The sequence below is a fragment of the Scleropages formosus genome, chromosome 13 (assembly GCF_900964775.1).
Source record: "Scleropages formosus chromosome 13, fSclFor1.1, whole genome shotgun sequence".
Taxonomy (NCBI): Eukaryota; Metazoa; Chordata; class Actinopteri; order Osteoglossiformes; family Osteoglossidae; genus Scleropages; species Scleropages formosus.
Window position 1 is genome coordinate 17,767,635 of NC_041818.1, and position 15,517 is coordinate 17,783,151.

General features: G+C 46.7%; 1 protein-coding gene across 6 annotated transcripts in view; it reads right to left on the reverse strand.

Annotated features, from left to right (window-relative positions):
• il12ba (interleukin 12Ba) overlaps positions 1–15,517 on the reverse strand; it is a 42,194-nt gene that overhangs the window by 12,987 nt on the left and 13,690 nt on the right. The window contains exon 3 of one of the 6 annotated variants that reach the window (XM_029257355.1): positions 1,637–3,823. The exons of 2 other annotated variants lie outside the window; for them this stretch is intronic. In XM_029257355.1, the coding sequence (XP_029113188.1) occupies positions 3,423–3,823 (401 nt within the window). In that variant the 3' untranslated portion in view covers positions 1,637–3,422. Of the gene's footprint in view, positions 1–1,636; positions 3,824–10,359; positions 10,879–12,909; positions 14,241–15,517 lie in introns of those variants that run through there. 3 more of the 6 variants (XM_029257358.1, XM_029257357.1, XM_029257356.1) reach the window with 3 other exon arrangements.

The following is a 15,517-nucleotide window of genomic DNA, read 5'->3' on the forward strand; positions in this document are numbered from 1 at the left end:
AAGCACCTATTTTATTAAATGTTCCCATCTGACATTCAGGGCTACAGGCACCTAAATATAACTTGGGGACTGTAATCGCTGCCTTTCAGTATTACTGATGAAGTTTCTCCCAGTTTCCTCTTCAAAAGGTCTCAGGCTGTTTTCTAGGGGAGTCCTCCATGTCCCGATTTGTTTCATTATGATATTTTAGATAAAAATTGTGATCACGTTTATTATGACATACAGTCCTGCTTACCAAAAATGAAAATGTGAGGAAAAAAACAGGAAAAAGGGAAAAACCACAAGGGTTGTAGTCAGCGAACAGGGTATGGATTGATCTCAGAGCAAAAGGTCAGTCCATCCACTCGGTGTCACATGGATGCTCAGAATGGACTTGAGCATGTAGGGCAAAAGCCAAACACATTTACTCACAATTGGCTCTTTTTCACTGAAAGGAGACCAGGGACGAGATGAGCAGGCCCTCCACCTTCTGCTCAGCAACAGCTGAACCTCACTGACAGCCCATCTCCTTTCCACACACACAGTAAAAAATATCACATATTAACACCATAGCACAGCTTCGTTGGACTCACACTTTCATAAGAAAAAAACTGAAACAACTGCAGAGGAAAGAAACAGACGCAACTGAGGAATGCTGAGGAGATACAGACGTTAAAACCCTGCATTAATTCGCAGCGTAAGAGATTATTCTAGAGGTATGTGCAAATATATGATGAAACACTGACCTCACAGGTCAGTGGTAAATAACCGCAGGAAGAAAGATGAAAAGAAATGCAACTGCGAGGTTTTAACTGCATTTATACCACGTCTTAATGTAGGTAGACAAGAATGTGACACAGTTCTCAGCAGAATTTGCTTGCTTCTCTTCTCCTGTGTCCAAGCTTCTCTAAACCTTTTTTTAGATATGCTCAGCGAGCATTGTAGCAGGACAATCATGGGACCTGGGGGTGGGGAGACGGGTCATGAACAGAGTATACAACTCTTTCTAGCTTCCTCCACTGCTGTCATGTCTCACAACTCCTCACTCTCACATGACTCTCACTGTCTAAAGCCTTGGATCTTTCATTGTCCTCATATATGTTACGATGCGACTGCAATTCTGTCCGTCCGATAATAAGCATCAAGTACCGACCACTGGCTAATGGATGTTAATTTTCTTGCTCCTGCAGGTGTACTGGACGGAAAGCACCGTATTGATGACTCTCAGCAACCACTAAAAATGCTGTTCCATAGGTGGTCATGGCACTATAGCTGAGCTGCTCACGCTTTCCCCAAGAACAGGCCCAAGCAAGTGTTTGAAAAGAACCCATCTCTACCTTTTCATCTACCATGGTAAAAGTAATTTCCTGCATTTCACATTGTACTATAGAATCACTATAATGAGCTATACAGTTCCCCCAGTTTTTTACTGCAGTTAATGCATAGTTTTGTTGTATTGCAGAACAAGAAAAAGGGATTCTGCATTTATGAAGGTCTGCATGAGACATAATAAACTTCGAATTTATACATTTAATTAGTGCAAACAAGTAATCTTTGCAATTTTTTCCCCCCCAAATTGCCCAATTAAAAATATATAAAATGCAAATTATTTAGGTTGGGATGTTAACCACTACTGCTAACATTCTTCTGACACATTTCCTTTACAGGTGATGCAAAGACCTTGACCGCAGGGCTGGTGCCTACGGATCACACTCAAAACCACAGTCTTGGTGACAGAAGGGCTCAGAAACGACAATTTTTTTTTTTTAAAAAAAGCTCACGCAAACTTTAATTAGTTTGAGCCAGTCCAACTGTCTCACAGTATTTATTCTCCACTGCTCAAGGCACATCATGCATGTGATTCTCTTCATTTGTATCATTGTCTTCAAGTGATGGGAGGGAAAAAAACAACTTGATTGTAGGAAAACAGAAAAAAAAAAAGCACAAATTGCCAATGTTTAAATGGAAAAAACCCAAAAAGGTAGATGTATTTACTGAAGACCTGCACATTCATAACTGAACATGGGGGGAAAAAAAAAAAACTCAAATTTGACAATTTAAATTGTTCACTCGTTTAAAGTATGCAATTTAAGAATAAAACAATCCCCTTTGAGCACACACTTTATCGAGACACTTTAAAACGTGACTTGAGAATAAAAATACAGACATACAAGGGGAACGGTAACAAGTTTCCATCTGAACAACTACATTCGCAGCAGAGATGATCTGTGATGCCGTTACCACCTCGCCAACTCGCTGGCTGTGCATTCTAGGCCAATATGAATACCACTTTGTAGCAGTTACCTCTCTACATATTCACACCAAGTTCATCAATGCCATAAATCAATACCATATATGTGCCAATTTCATACTCCAGTCCTCTTTGACACACAAACCCACCCATATACAACCAAAAATGTTTTGTTCTTCGTTATTTACGGATTTATTTTTAATAAAAACAATCCCTGTCTACTGTGGATGGAGGTATTTTAAGAATATTGAAAAAAATTGTTTAAAATATGGTATTGGTTTACCTATACTATTAGTTATTACGCCTTATAGAAATCTGAACGTGTATTTTCTAGGCAAATTAGTTAGAAAACCATGAAGTGAGCAAACTAGTAGTACTTGCAATTTGAATCACCCTTAAGAACAGCCATACAATCAAAGATTGCTCTTAAACATTCTAGATTCTCTGAACATTTTATAAGACGTCTTATATATTAAAATGTGTGAACGTTTGGAAAAAAACAATCCACCATACTGCAAAGGTTTAAAAACAAATTTTGTACATCTGGAATTTTTTTTGCAGATAGAAATGTCTCCTCTGATAAAAAGGCCTTGGACCTCGATTGTTCCATTTGTGCTATAAATTTCATCTTCAGCAAAGGCAACCCTCATCCACCATTCAAAGGAAGCTTCAATTCAAACAAAATCTTAAGAAAGAGAGCAAAATCAGTTTTTCCTTACACACTATAATCTGGAAGGTGAAAAAATATCAAAGCATTAGAAACTCCGTGTTGTTGCCGCCAATAACCGTTTTTGTAATCATCTCCGTTTTCCCCAGTCTTTTTGGTTGTTCGGTTTTCTGTATAAAAACACAACCACAAAGAAACAAAGAACAAATGGTTTTCTGCGAGCAGGCAAGAAGCCAGCAGCGATCACTCAAGTCTTCTCCGCTCCACAGTTGACTGGCTCCTCCCACCCGGTGCCTGAACGAGGGGTTCCATTTGGTTCCCATGGGGGCCTGGATCCGGGCAGTGACAGCAAGTTGCGTATACAGGTGAGCGCTTTTGCTCGAGGAGTGAAACGAAATATAAGAAAAGGGGGAAGGCAACAGAAAAACGAGAGCAAAACTCGAAAAGGCCGTACGAACAACCGTAGCAATAAGATTAATACTGAGTCCGATTCATTTGGGCCTTTTCCTGGGCCCAGCTTGGGTGCTAGTTCTCCACGGGCGGGGGGGTTTGTGGCGGCGGCTGGCTGATGATCACTTGTACCACGTAGTCCCTGGGAATCTTCAGCTCCTCAAGCCTCATTTTGTCCGTGAGCGGGCGGCCCGAAAAGAACCAGCGCTGGCTGGCGGGCGCCACGCCCTCCTCGGCCTGCAGGCGCCGCTTCATGTGCTGCACCGAGTCGGAGGTGCGCACAGTGAGCCGCAGGTCCTTGCCCGTGGAGAGGCGCAACCTCAGCTGGCACTCGTGTCCGGAAGTGGGCGCCGCCTCTGGCATATCCGGCATCTCCGAGTCGCTCTTCTCCTCGATCATGTTGACGGGCGGCGACAGGCAGTACACGGGCAGCTGGTAGCGGTTCCCAAGCTCGTCATAGCACTCCGTCAGGGCGCCTGCGGGAGAGGTCATAAGGTCATGGACTATTGGTCAGGGTGGTTATGGAATGCAGCAGCAGCAGCAGCAGCGCCAGTCCGAGAACACATCGATGACTTCGGAAAGACAATGACCAATGTCTGAAGGTCATGGGGGGGGGGGAAGTAACATCAAGAAAAACCGTACAAGTACAAAAGCTCATCAAGTAGGTGCTCATGAACAGCGATCCAGAAACTGAAAGCAGAAGTCAGTAAGAAGAGAGTAAGATGTATGGAAACACAGAGAGGCAAATTCAGACATCACTGAAAGACAGATAGCGAAGCGAAAACGTGTTGCGAGCGAGCAATGGGGGTGGGAAGATATGGACACAGAAGTGAGAGCAAGACGTAAAGAGAGAGAGGTGAGCGAGCGAGAGTACCACTCTCTCGATGACCTATGACTGTTCAGGGATAATATTCCATCGGGTACTTTTTTTAACCGATGTTTTTTAAATTCCACCTAGGTGAAATGTGGAAGGAAAAAACAAAAACATGAAATGTAGACTTGGCAAAACCTATGACGAACACCAAGATTATTCAAACATTTATTTCTTAGACAAGCAAAGGAAAAAAAAAAAAAAAAAAAAACTCAAACATGACAATGACATGTACCCTGTGGACTCGTGGAATTTTTTCTATAGAGAACTCAGGTGGTATGCGACTGTCACGTAGGAACTGTGAGCCTGAAACGCAACCTTTAAACACGACGCCAGGACTTCCAGTCCTCGATGAATGCCGGTACACGAAGTGTGCGCGGAGAGAAAGTCTCACTAGTCGCATCTGTCCTTGAGACAAGCAGGCAGACTGATGCCATTCCTACACCGCAGCACTATTGCCGGAGAACAATGAGCTTCAGAGCCCTTCAATTATAATCATTTCCAACCCCACTTGGATTCTAAAATGTCAGGGAAACAAATTATCTCCACATACTGGGTGTGGACAAAATAACAAACGCCACATGAAAAAGGACTTTAAATCTGTGCAAACAACTCTTACAAACACAGATGCAAAAGTGAGTGGTATTAGGCGGACTGCCAGTTAACGGCGCGTGTCAGCTATGAAAGAGGCCTGACAACGAGAACGTTAACCTTTGCGTTTCCAAGGTCCATTGGTCATGAAAACAGCAACAAAAAAGGTATTTAATGTTTCAAGGGGAACATTTTTAAAATAATTACAGCATATGCCAAATGGGCACAAACTGCACCAGCGAAGGGAAATGGGAACTCCGAGTAAAAACTCGCTGAGGGATGGATAGACGGACGGACAATTCACAGCATAGCCGTCAAATGCCACAAAAGTACAGCCTCAAAAATTACCACCGAACCGAATCGGCACGTCTGTGCCCCGGTCTCAAAAAGAAAAATGTATGTTGTGAGCTTCACAAGGATCGAATATATGGCAGGGCTGTCACTGGGAAACTGCTTGTATCCAAGGCCAAGACACGAGGACACATAACCCGGTGTAAGAGCACAAAACTTGGACCACTGAGCAATGTCAAAAAGTAACACAACACACCCACAAGTCCCAAGCGGGGTTGCGGCGAGCCGGAGCCTAACCCGGCAACACAGGGCGCAAGGCTGGAGGGGGAGGGGACACACCCAGGACAGGACGCCAGTCCGTCACAAGGCACCCCAAGCGGAACTCGAACCCTAGATCCACCAGAGAGCAGGCACAGGCCAAACCCGCTGCGCCACTGCGCCCCCCAAAAAGTAATACTGTCTGATAAATCATCTTTTACCCTATTTCTTGCATCTAGAGGGGTTTGTGTTTGGAGAAAGCCAAAAGATGCCTTCAGTTCACAATGTCTGCTGCCAACTGTTAACCATGGTGGGGGATCCATAATGGTCCAGCACCGCTGGTGGGAGTCACAATGTCTTGAGAATTTCTCTGCCCGTTTGTATAACGACGAAGGGATGAGAGGCAATTTTAGAGGACCAGGTGCACCCTACAGTGCAAAACTGCTTCCATATCGATGATGAATATCAGGATGAAGCCAAACACCTTCTATGATCTCCCCAGCGAACACATATAAACATCACTGAACGTTTTTGTCCCCCCCCCCCCATTAATCTTCATAAAAAATAATGACATTTATATCTTTCATTAGTTCTTACAATGTAAGAGCTGTATATTTTGGGTGTCTTGGAGGCGCAACGGGTAGCACAAGGTTTGATCCCCACTAATTCTGTGTGGAGTTGGCATGTTAAGGCTAAGCATGTTAAGGGCTTCTCGGCACTTTTGCATGATTTTCTTTTCAATTCTCTTCTTATGCAAGTTGACTGATTTCTTCACAAGAACGCTGAACACACCTTCTGTTTGAAACAACCTGGGACAACTCTGTTACGCCACACCGCATCCCCGGAGAGCCTCGAGACTCTAGACTTGCAACCTGAAGGTTACCAGTTGAAGCCCCCTGCCCCAATACTGCTGTAGTAACCTCGAGCGAGGTACTTGCCCTGAAAACCCAACTGTATTACGAATCAGGTAATCGACAAACTCGTAACACAGCGCCGTGTTCAAGGGCAGTGGAAAACCTCCAGAAACAAGTCCCGAATCACCATATGCAGTTCATTAAAAAAATAACGATTAACGTTAAATAAGAGTAATTCACAGGCACCGAAATATTTCGCAAGCCACCGTCCCATGTGGAAGTGAACTTCACTTCATCCTCCGTAGCTTTGCGCCGCAGGTTGTAGGCTCACGTCCCGACTCAACGGTGGGATCGCACGCCTGCGGAGAGGATGGGCAGAGAGCTGGTACCCTGGTGTACGCTACCGCAGGAATTCCGGCAGACAGACGGATCCCTGGGAATTTGCCTCACGTTGCGTTCTTGAGCGTTTTTCCCCACGCGGTTACAAACCTGCGGCGCATGGAAAAAAAAAAAAAAAAAAAAAAAGAAGCGAGCCACAAGGTGGCCTCATTTCCCATTTTTCTTAACCGCTGGGGAAACACTGAAGTGTGACCGCACGAGTGTTTACAGCAGAGCCCAACAAGCACGACTACCTGAGGAGAGGGACCGTGGGAAATTGTGAATGACTTTCACACATCTATGATCCAACAGTCTGTACTTTCGGGGTATTTGCGGCGCGGGCCCTTTTAAGGCACTCTAAATTTCCCAGGTCTCCACAGGACAATCTGTGGTTCCTTCTGGAGATTTTGATTGTTGACGGTATCAGATATGGTAAAAAGCAATATCTGACATGAAGGAAGACGCGCCGTCCTGGAAACAAGAGGTCTGCCTTTAATGCCATGCCGAGACTGACGCGTGCTCGGCTGTCAAAACGCTCACAGAAACCACGCGCACGTACGCGGACGAGCGGGAACGTACGGCGAGCGTGTCGGCGTAGGTGGACGGCGCTGTACCGCTAACCGAGCACATTTGCTTCGAACATCTGCTAGGGTTTGAAGCCACTCGGTCGGTACGCTTGCCGTACGCACTGGGTTTGCGTTGCACAAGTCACGCCATGGAAACGTAATCGCGGCTAAGAGATCACACGCCGTGTCCTTTCTCTTCTCGTACTATTTGGTTACGGTGAACTAATAACCAACGCAAATACGATTAAACGTGATCTTTTAAGCAAAATTATATCACATCAGTTAAAGATGACCTTTCATCCACTGCCAGCACTGCAGCTTAGACCACGGTATCTATACGCAGAACAGATGAATCCTGATAACCTTGCAACAAATTTAAAAAATTTCTTAAAAAAAAAATTGTAGGAAGGTTATAAGGGTTCATCTATCTTGTGTTTTATGCACCTGCTCGAGCGATGAATATCGGTGCATAAAGTGGAAAGAAAAACTAGGTTTACTTAAGAATCACATCATGTCCGCAGCTATGATTATGTCTCTTTCTCGTCCGCTAAATGAATAAATGTGAACGTAAATGCAATGTAAACCGTGGCAAAACCATGACAAAGGGGAGGGAGATGGATCATTCAGTAGACGGCGCATCCTCAGGAATCAAGAACGGGTCAGTTGACTATAGCGCCATAAATAAGGCCAGGGGAAGTAGCACCGCATGCTGCTAGAGCTGCAGGTGGAGGGCCAGCGGGCGCTTACAGCAGCTCCGGCAAAAGCCGAAATTTACACATAATGACTTGCGCTTCCTTAATTTGCGCGTATGCATGGGAGCCCCGGCGCGAAAGATGTTTACATAGTGAGTAAATTATATTTAATGAATTAGAACCCATTTGCGCACAGCAACATACAGTATTTCAGTGTTTTTTTTTTTTTTTTTTTAATCTCCAGCGTAAAACGGCGCAGCTGTGTCGTTCCATTTCGCTCGAGTAATTATTTCACTAAATGGCGTACGTGGGAACTGATGCAACGCAGGCGCGACTACCTCCAATCACCATCTGCACGCATGCGCAGTTTGGCCCTCCAGCCGCTCGAGATAAACAACGTCTCTGAGCACTTGGAGAAAAATCTGTTTCGGAGGACGCGAGTACCTTTCCCCCTCGCCTTCTACCCTCCCTTCCTCACTCGCCCCGCCTGTCGCTCGTTCCCCGGCTCACGGACCCGAACGTACGCCACCTCCGCTACCCGACACGAGCCAGCGTTGTGAGGTTTTCAAAGAGCCGTGGGGGGTCGGGACCAGTTGTGACATGTGTCAACTGACCTTGAAAAAAAGCCCATTTCACCGATCCGCTCTCTTCCTTGACTCTGGGAGTCGGACCGAGGAGCACGGACACGGTTTCCCCTCCATATCGAGGAGAGAAGAGGCACCGCCAAGTGGCCAATGACCGGAATTCACATGACCCACCGTGTCATGCACAAATTCCGGAAGGTTACAGATTCGGAGGGCGAGTCTATTAAGAGAGACACACATAGGGTCATAAGTAGAGAACATTTTACAGATTTGTTACAGTCTCGACCCCAGCGAGGACAACAGTGAATAGTAAATTATGCACTGTGATATAATTAACATCTACTTTAGCATGAAAATGTGACCCATGGCCTTTTCCATTCGTGCCCACAAAAATTTCATACATTCTTCAATTACACATTGTAAGCTCACACGGGGGTTTTTTGGGTATGCTAATTCTAAAGTGTCGAGAATGAGAACGTACTAAAAGTTGTGTGCGCAGACAAGTAGGTATGGGGAACAAATTTCTACAACCATCAATGTGTGGCGATGACCGTGTCCAGCTGAGGGAACTCGGTCAACTGCCACAGTGGTCGAACGAGGGTTTAACCACTTCCTTTCTGACACCCCACCCCCCAGAGACAGCCATAGCGAGGGCGGTCGGCTGATGACAAGCGGTCTCAGGTATCCCTGTCTCGCTGCACTGCGCCAGCATCAGGATTAGCCTGGGCGGGGCATCGAACCGGTGTCCGGGGCAAGCGCACCCTACGCTCTCTCCCAACACAGGGGCAACATCATATGCCTTCCTGGAGCAGTGAGATCCCCCATGTAGACATCATCACCTCTAAACATTGTTAAACGGGTAACACGGTGGCACGGCGAGTAGCGCCGCTGTCTCACAGCACCTGGATGGTGCGAGAGGACGTGGATTCGATCCCCGTTCAGTCGGTGTGGGTTTACTCTGGGTGTGGAGTTTGCATGTTCTCCCCATCTGTGGGTTTCCTCTGGGTGCTCTGGTTTCCTCCCACAGTCCTAAGACAGACTGTTCAGGTTCCCCCATAGTGTGTGAGTGACAAAGAGAGAGAGCGTGTGTTCCACTGATGTATGGATGAATAAGGTGTGTGGGCTCATAACACTACAGAGTTCACTGGAAGTTGCTTTGGAGAAAAGCATCTGCTAAGTAAATGTTTGTAAATGAAATGTTTGTTTCTACAAAGCAGCTAAAAGGCATTGTGTTTACAGACATATTGTACTATGGAGGGAAAACAGATGATGCTTATAGGAGGTGACCAAAATGAAACTTTTAAGAATATTCCAAGTGCAAGTAACAAATGACATGAAAATGTGACATGTACAGAAGCATACATTTCAAAAGCGCGAATGCCATCTGCGTTCTCCCATCAGCACAGTCCACCCCTGCCAGTATTATATTTCAAAGCAAAAAAAGGGGATTTAAAAATCTAAATATTGAACAATGTGAAACAAAGAAATGTTTTTTTGAATTTCACATGACTGCTCACTTTCAACATCTTCCCTTTCCAGATTTCACTGAGCAGCTGAAGTTTCCAGGAGGCCTGCGGTAAGAGAACACTACCGCCCCCTGTTGGGCGGCTCTGATGCAAGCTGGACTTTCTGAAAACTTGCAACTTGAAACTCTTTATTGTACAGGTAATTATTTAAAGAGAATTGGAAGTAAATGATGAAATAATGATTAATTTGTTGCACAACCACAGAAAGTTTTTGTGGATTCAGTGAACTGTACATGAAGTCAGTTGGAGTGAGCATGGATTAGTTCATTTACATTTTCTCATTTGGCCGATGCTTTTCTCCAAAGCGACTTACGACGTTAAGCTACTTGCACTTATTTAACAATTTATACAGCTGAGCAATGTTTACTGGAGCAATTTTTTAGGGTAAGCACCTCGCCCAAGGATACTACAACCGGAAGCGGGATTTGAACCTAAGGGACTTCTCCAAAGGCTGCAATACCAGCTACCCCCTAAATAAGCACAAACATTTTTCCAGTGTTTTTCTTTACACGGTCTACCTTTGGGCAACAATTTCGTTTTTCATTCACAACTTTATTTTCCCAAAGTGCAGACCAGGTTTTGTTTACACCAAAAAACAAAACGCGAAGCATGGCGCCAGCACGTTGGAGAACGAACGGGATTCCGTCCCACTCGCACGGCTCGCCCGTCAATCAGGCTGAATGGCGGCCCCGACATCACTTTGTTAGCCTGCAGACGTTCGGACTCCTCCCGCCGCAGAGCTATTCTGAGGTTGACCGTACAGGGATTTTGAGTTCCCACACCCCGGTCGACCCCCGTGACAGCGAGCCACCTCTACGCCGCCGGACTGGCCCGGACGCCTCCCCATCCCACAAAGGAGCTGTCGGGCACCCCTGCAGGACGCCTTTCACCACTCGCTGCTTCCTGCGCCACATCCACCCCTGCGGAGAAGAAAGAGAAGAAAGGCAGGCAAACATCCCAAGGCAGTGGAAAGAATTTCTCCGCCTGAGGTTCGAGACCACTGCGTGCCACTGACTCAAAACTGCCACTGCTGCCGGAATGGCTAGCAGCGTATTCCTAATAGACCATTAAGCTCGCCGACTTCGCCCTCCGTGCCATCCTTTACGGAGCGACGATCAGGATGCCGAACGTGAGCTCCAGCACGGAAGCAGCACTTCGAGCAGGACAACGGAGGGAGCAACGGACATTCTTTCCGACGGGAGACATGGATGTCCCATCTCTGCTCCAATGCTCCCCGCGCATCCCTTTGAGACGGCAGCGACCGGCGTAGTCGTCATCGGGAAACTAGTTTACAAAATTTTTACGCCAGAAAAATTCCGTGTCTAAAGTGCTCTAATAAATGGCCAGGACTCGCGTGCAACGGACAGGCGTATAGAGCCGCAGCCGTGTGCGTCACCTGGGTGAAAAAGGAAACGAAATGTGTAAGGTCCACACGCTCGTTACAGGTTACACGCGTCCTCTGCCCCGCTCATTGCTCCTGGCCAACAGCGCCGGTTCAAAGATACTGTGCGCTTAATGGCTCTGCTCTGCTGGGGCCGCGAGGCCGATCGATACGAGTCGGCTTATCGGTGACGGGCCAGCGGTCTCCTCTGAATGAGGAGGCCTCGGTTAAATCCCCCCCCCCCCCCATCGATCAAAGGCGGCGAGCCCTCCCCGACGACGCCGGTGGAGTCCAGCGGACGTGAGCTGAGGAGGAATGATGGCCGAGCACAGGCCGCAAAGATACGGCAGCTCTTTCGGGGCCGGCAATCCGAAGCGCGTTCCATTAGCCTTATCTAAAATCCCCAAGAATCACACGGCAAACCTGCCAACGTGATCCCCGAACAATCGCGAAGTAGGCAAATGACGGCCATGTGGGCGCACAAAGGGCCCGTCTCCTAGGCACTTCACATCACTTTAGCAAGTCGGAGATAAGAAACATCTAAATATTTGAACCTCTGATTTTTTTTATGGGTTCCCATTTGTAGAATTACACTTTATAAATAACCATACAGGTCTCCACCGAATGACTAATTTGCACTCGTAAAAAGAATTCAGTGAAAAAGAACTCTTCATTACCGTTAAGTGAGAAAAAAGTCAAGAATGCGTTCTTCACCCACAAAAGGTTCAGCCATTTTTTTTCCCCAAACATGCAAAATTCCAACTGTTTCATGACATTTTTTACATTTTTAAGCATTTATGTATGTTTAATGTAATTACTGTAATCACTTGTAAAGCTCATAACCAGGCTCTGCTATCAGTAAAGTATCGTTTGCGATACCAACAAATCAAATCACAAAGTACTTTGTAACGATATCGCCTTTCAAGAGAATTCTAACTATCCTGCTACTCCGGGTTTTAAAGAAATTGTTTGGTTTGTCCTTTGCATTTTCAACTTTCAGCACTGCATTTAAAGCTTTTGCTTCCAGGCTCATCGTTACCTCAGATGATGAAGAGTCACAAGATTTCCGAGCCGCTTAGGAGCACGCACGCAGCTAGGAGACTAGAGGTGTGGAGGAGAAGCCGTGCCCTGTGCCGAGGAGGGTCGGGGGTGATGCTCTTTGCCTCGCGTGGTACTCGGCGTCACCAAGATGCCCATTTCGAACTGAAATTTCTGTTTTCGTAAAGCGTTTCTCGGAAGTCTTAGTTGATAGTTTGTTAAACCGATTTGTAAATTTAGCTCTAAATTCTCACAAAGGAGCGCTTATTTTTCATTTACATTCATTCATTTAGCAGATTCTTTTCTCCAAAGCGACACACATCTCGTAGAAAATACAATGTGTGCATTACATTAGGAGAAAGAGAGACTTAGATGCAGATGCGTGACTCTAAAGTGCAGTTAGTTTGTTTCTTTCCACCATATGAATCAATGTACATCACATGAGTGGCTGCATAAAACATTCAGAATATACATGATTCCTTCCTAGTAAATTTATATATATATTTTATACACACATATATTGATATATACACACACATATATGAAAACATTTATGTTACATTACAGGAGTAGTTGCGTGAAGGTTTATCCATTGTTTGACAGATATAGATAATTAATATTCTGTATAATATATAAGGATGCCATAGTAGTGCAGTGAGAGATGCTGGTGTCTCACACCTCCTGGGTCATTGGTTAAGCCAGTGGTCTGAATCTGATTCAGTCTGCGAGGAGTTTGCATGTTCTTCTTGTCTGAAGATCTGTGTTTCAGGTATTTTGCTGATTCTTTATAGTCCTGTGTGTGTGTGTGTGTGTGTGTGTGTGTGTGTGTGTGTGTGTGAGAGAGAGAGAAAGAGAGTGAATGACTATAAGACTGCCCTGTAAAAGATGCTGCCCTGGGTATACTCTCCCTCATCCCATATGCTCCAGAGGTTGGCTTTGGTCCACCATGACTCTGCACTGGACAAGCAATTATTGAAAATGGATGACTAATAATGTGGAATATAGTATATTGTACGTGAATATAATAGCAGTGAATGTTACTGCTTTTACCCATAAATTCACATTATGTCAATGCAAGATGCCCCACAATTCACTAGAATCACATATTCCTGGACACATTACAGCTCCCAATTATTCTTGTCACTTTCAACACATTTTCTCAGGCTCATTCACAACACTGAGCTGCAGAGAAGCGTCTCTCCTCTCGCGTCCTCGCTGCAGCACGCCTCACGTTTCCACAACGCATCACTTATTCATGCACTGAAATCGGCTGAGGGCGTGGTGACCGCAGTGGTCTCCAGGGCTTGCAGTTGCGCGCGCACACGCACACACAGATGATTACCATATAACCAAAAATGTTCAAAGCAATTTTATTCCAATTATAAATAGCTGGGTTTGTAACAATAGCTACAATTTCAGAGCGTTTGTCTTCGTTTGCCCTCCCTCTAAACAGTATAACTCCCGCCTTCCGTGTTCAACCCCCCCAATTACAAAAAAAAAAAAAGTTAAGTTTTACGAGCAGCTTAGACACTGGAGCCAGAGAAAAAGTGTGATTCTGGTTCGCCTGTCTATGGAGATCCATCTAGGCAGAAGGTTAACAGATAAGGATTTTCCATTTGCGATATGAACGCGGCCTACAGGGGGAGCCACTGAGCCGACTCGTCACCGTGGCTCCGGATGCCCGCGTACCTCCGAGGAACTGGGTCCAGGTGTTCCGTTAAAGGGCTCTTCGCCCGCCAGGCTCCGCTCAAGCCTCGCAGCGAGGAACGGCAGACTTAAGGCACGTGCTCCACGCTCCCATTAGAGACCCGCCGAAGTGTCCGCAAGGCCGAAAGGTGGCCAAAATCGAGTAGAGACGAGACGCTGTGAATGACATCAATATCTGTTTTGAGTGATGCGAATACTTCGACGGCTGAAAAGAAAGTGTCCGGAGGTTGTTCTCAGCATATAAAAAAAAAAAAAAAAAAAACTGAGTGGCAAGAACATCAGGACATAAGTGGCTTAGTGGCTGAACTAGACTGTGCGTTTCGGCTGCATGTGAGGGCAGATTGTATCAGGGGAACTGCCTTGTACATCTGTGCAACATTTGCATATTTGCCCTTTTGCATTCAAGCAGACGAAGCAGGGAATTACACAACTGCTGGCAAGCCGTGGTTACCAAGAAAGGCGTCACGCCGCCTTGTTACAACCAGAGCAGCTAGACTGGAGGGAAAAGGGAAAGAAACATGTGACGCAAGCGGGTGTCAGGGACCCCAGCCTGGCTCACATCTGGTGGACATTTCCTCCGCGGGGTCCGCCGTTTGTCTCCTGGCGCGTGAAGTTAAGCGCGGGGAGGGGTGGCAACCCTGCCGACCGATCAAGGCAGCAGAACGAGGCTCGAAGCAGGAGGCCTGCCACACGGGCCCCGGGGCTAAATGGCATCAAAGACAGCAGCTTCATGGGAAAGGGGAATATTTTCGCACCTCTCGCCGCTCACATCACGCAAGGACATCCGCCGCGAGCGACGTTTCGAACCGATTCCCCCAGACAGAACGATCATCGCAGAGCACTTCAGATGGGTCACAGTGAGGCGCGGCCGCATCGGGGGACGCCGGCGGCCGCGGCGCAGCCCAAGGGGAGCGGAGGGCGAATGCCTCCGTTTGGCCGAGGAAGGAACGCGATCGGAATCGGAGCGCGCGGCGAAAACCCGTCGAGATTCTACGCTGCCGTGCAGTTAGAAACCAACGCCAAGGCGGGACTGCGCCAAAACGCAGACGGTAATTTGAGCCGTTTTTGTTTAGGTATAAAACAGCAGGCCCGAGGACTGCGGTGGGCCTCGTAACTGCGTGGTAACGACGGCTGCGAGCCACTCGAGGCACACGGAGCCAGATGTGGCCACCAGCAAAGTGGAGCGTCTCCTCGGATGACCCGCTCCGAGACAACCGCGCCTCTAATCCAATATTCATGACAGTAACAGTAATACCTCATCCTTGCTGGGTTCACCCCAGAGCCAAGATGTCCATTTGGGTCTTCCGCTGCCATTCCTCCACTCTCCCTCCATTTCACATATTTATGACTATTTCAAGGGGGGGGGGTGCGGTTGCGCAGCGGGTTTTACCGGGTCCTGCTCTCCGGCGGGTCTGGAGTTCGAGTCCAGCTTG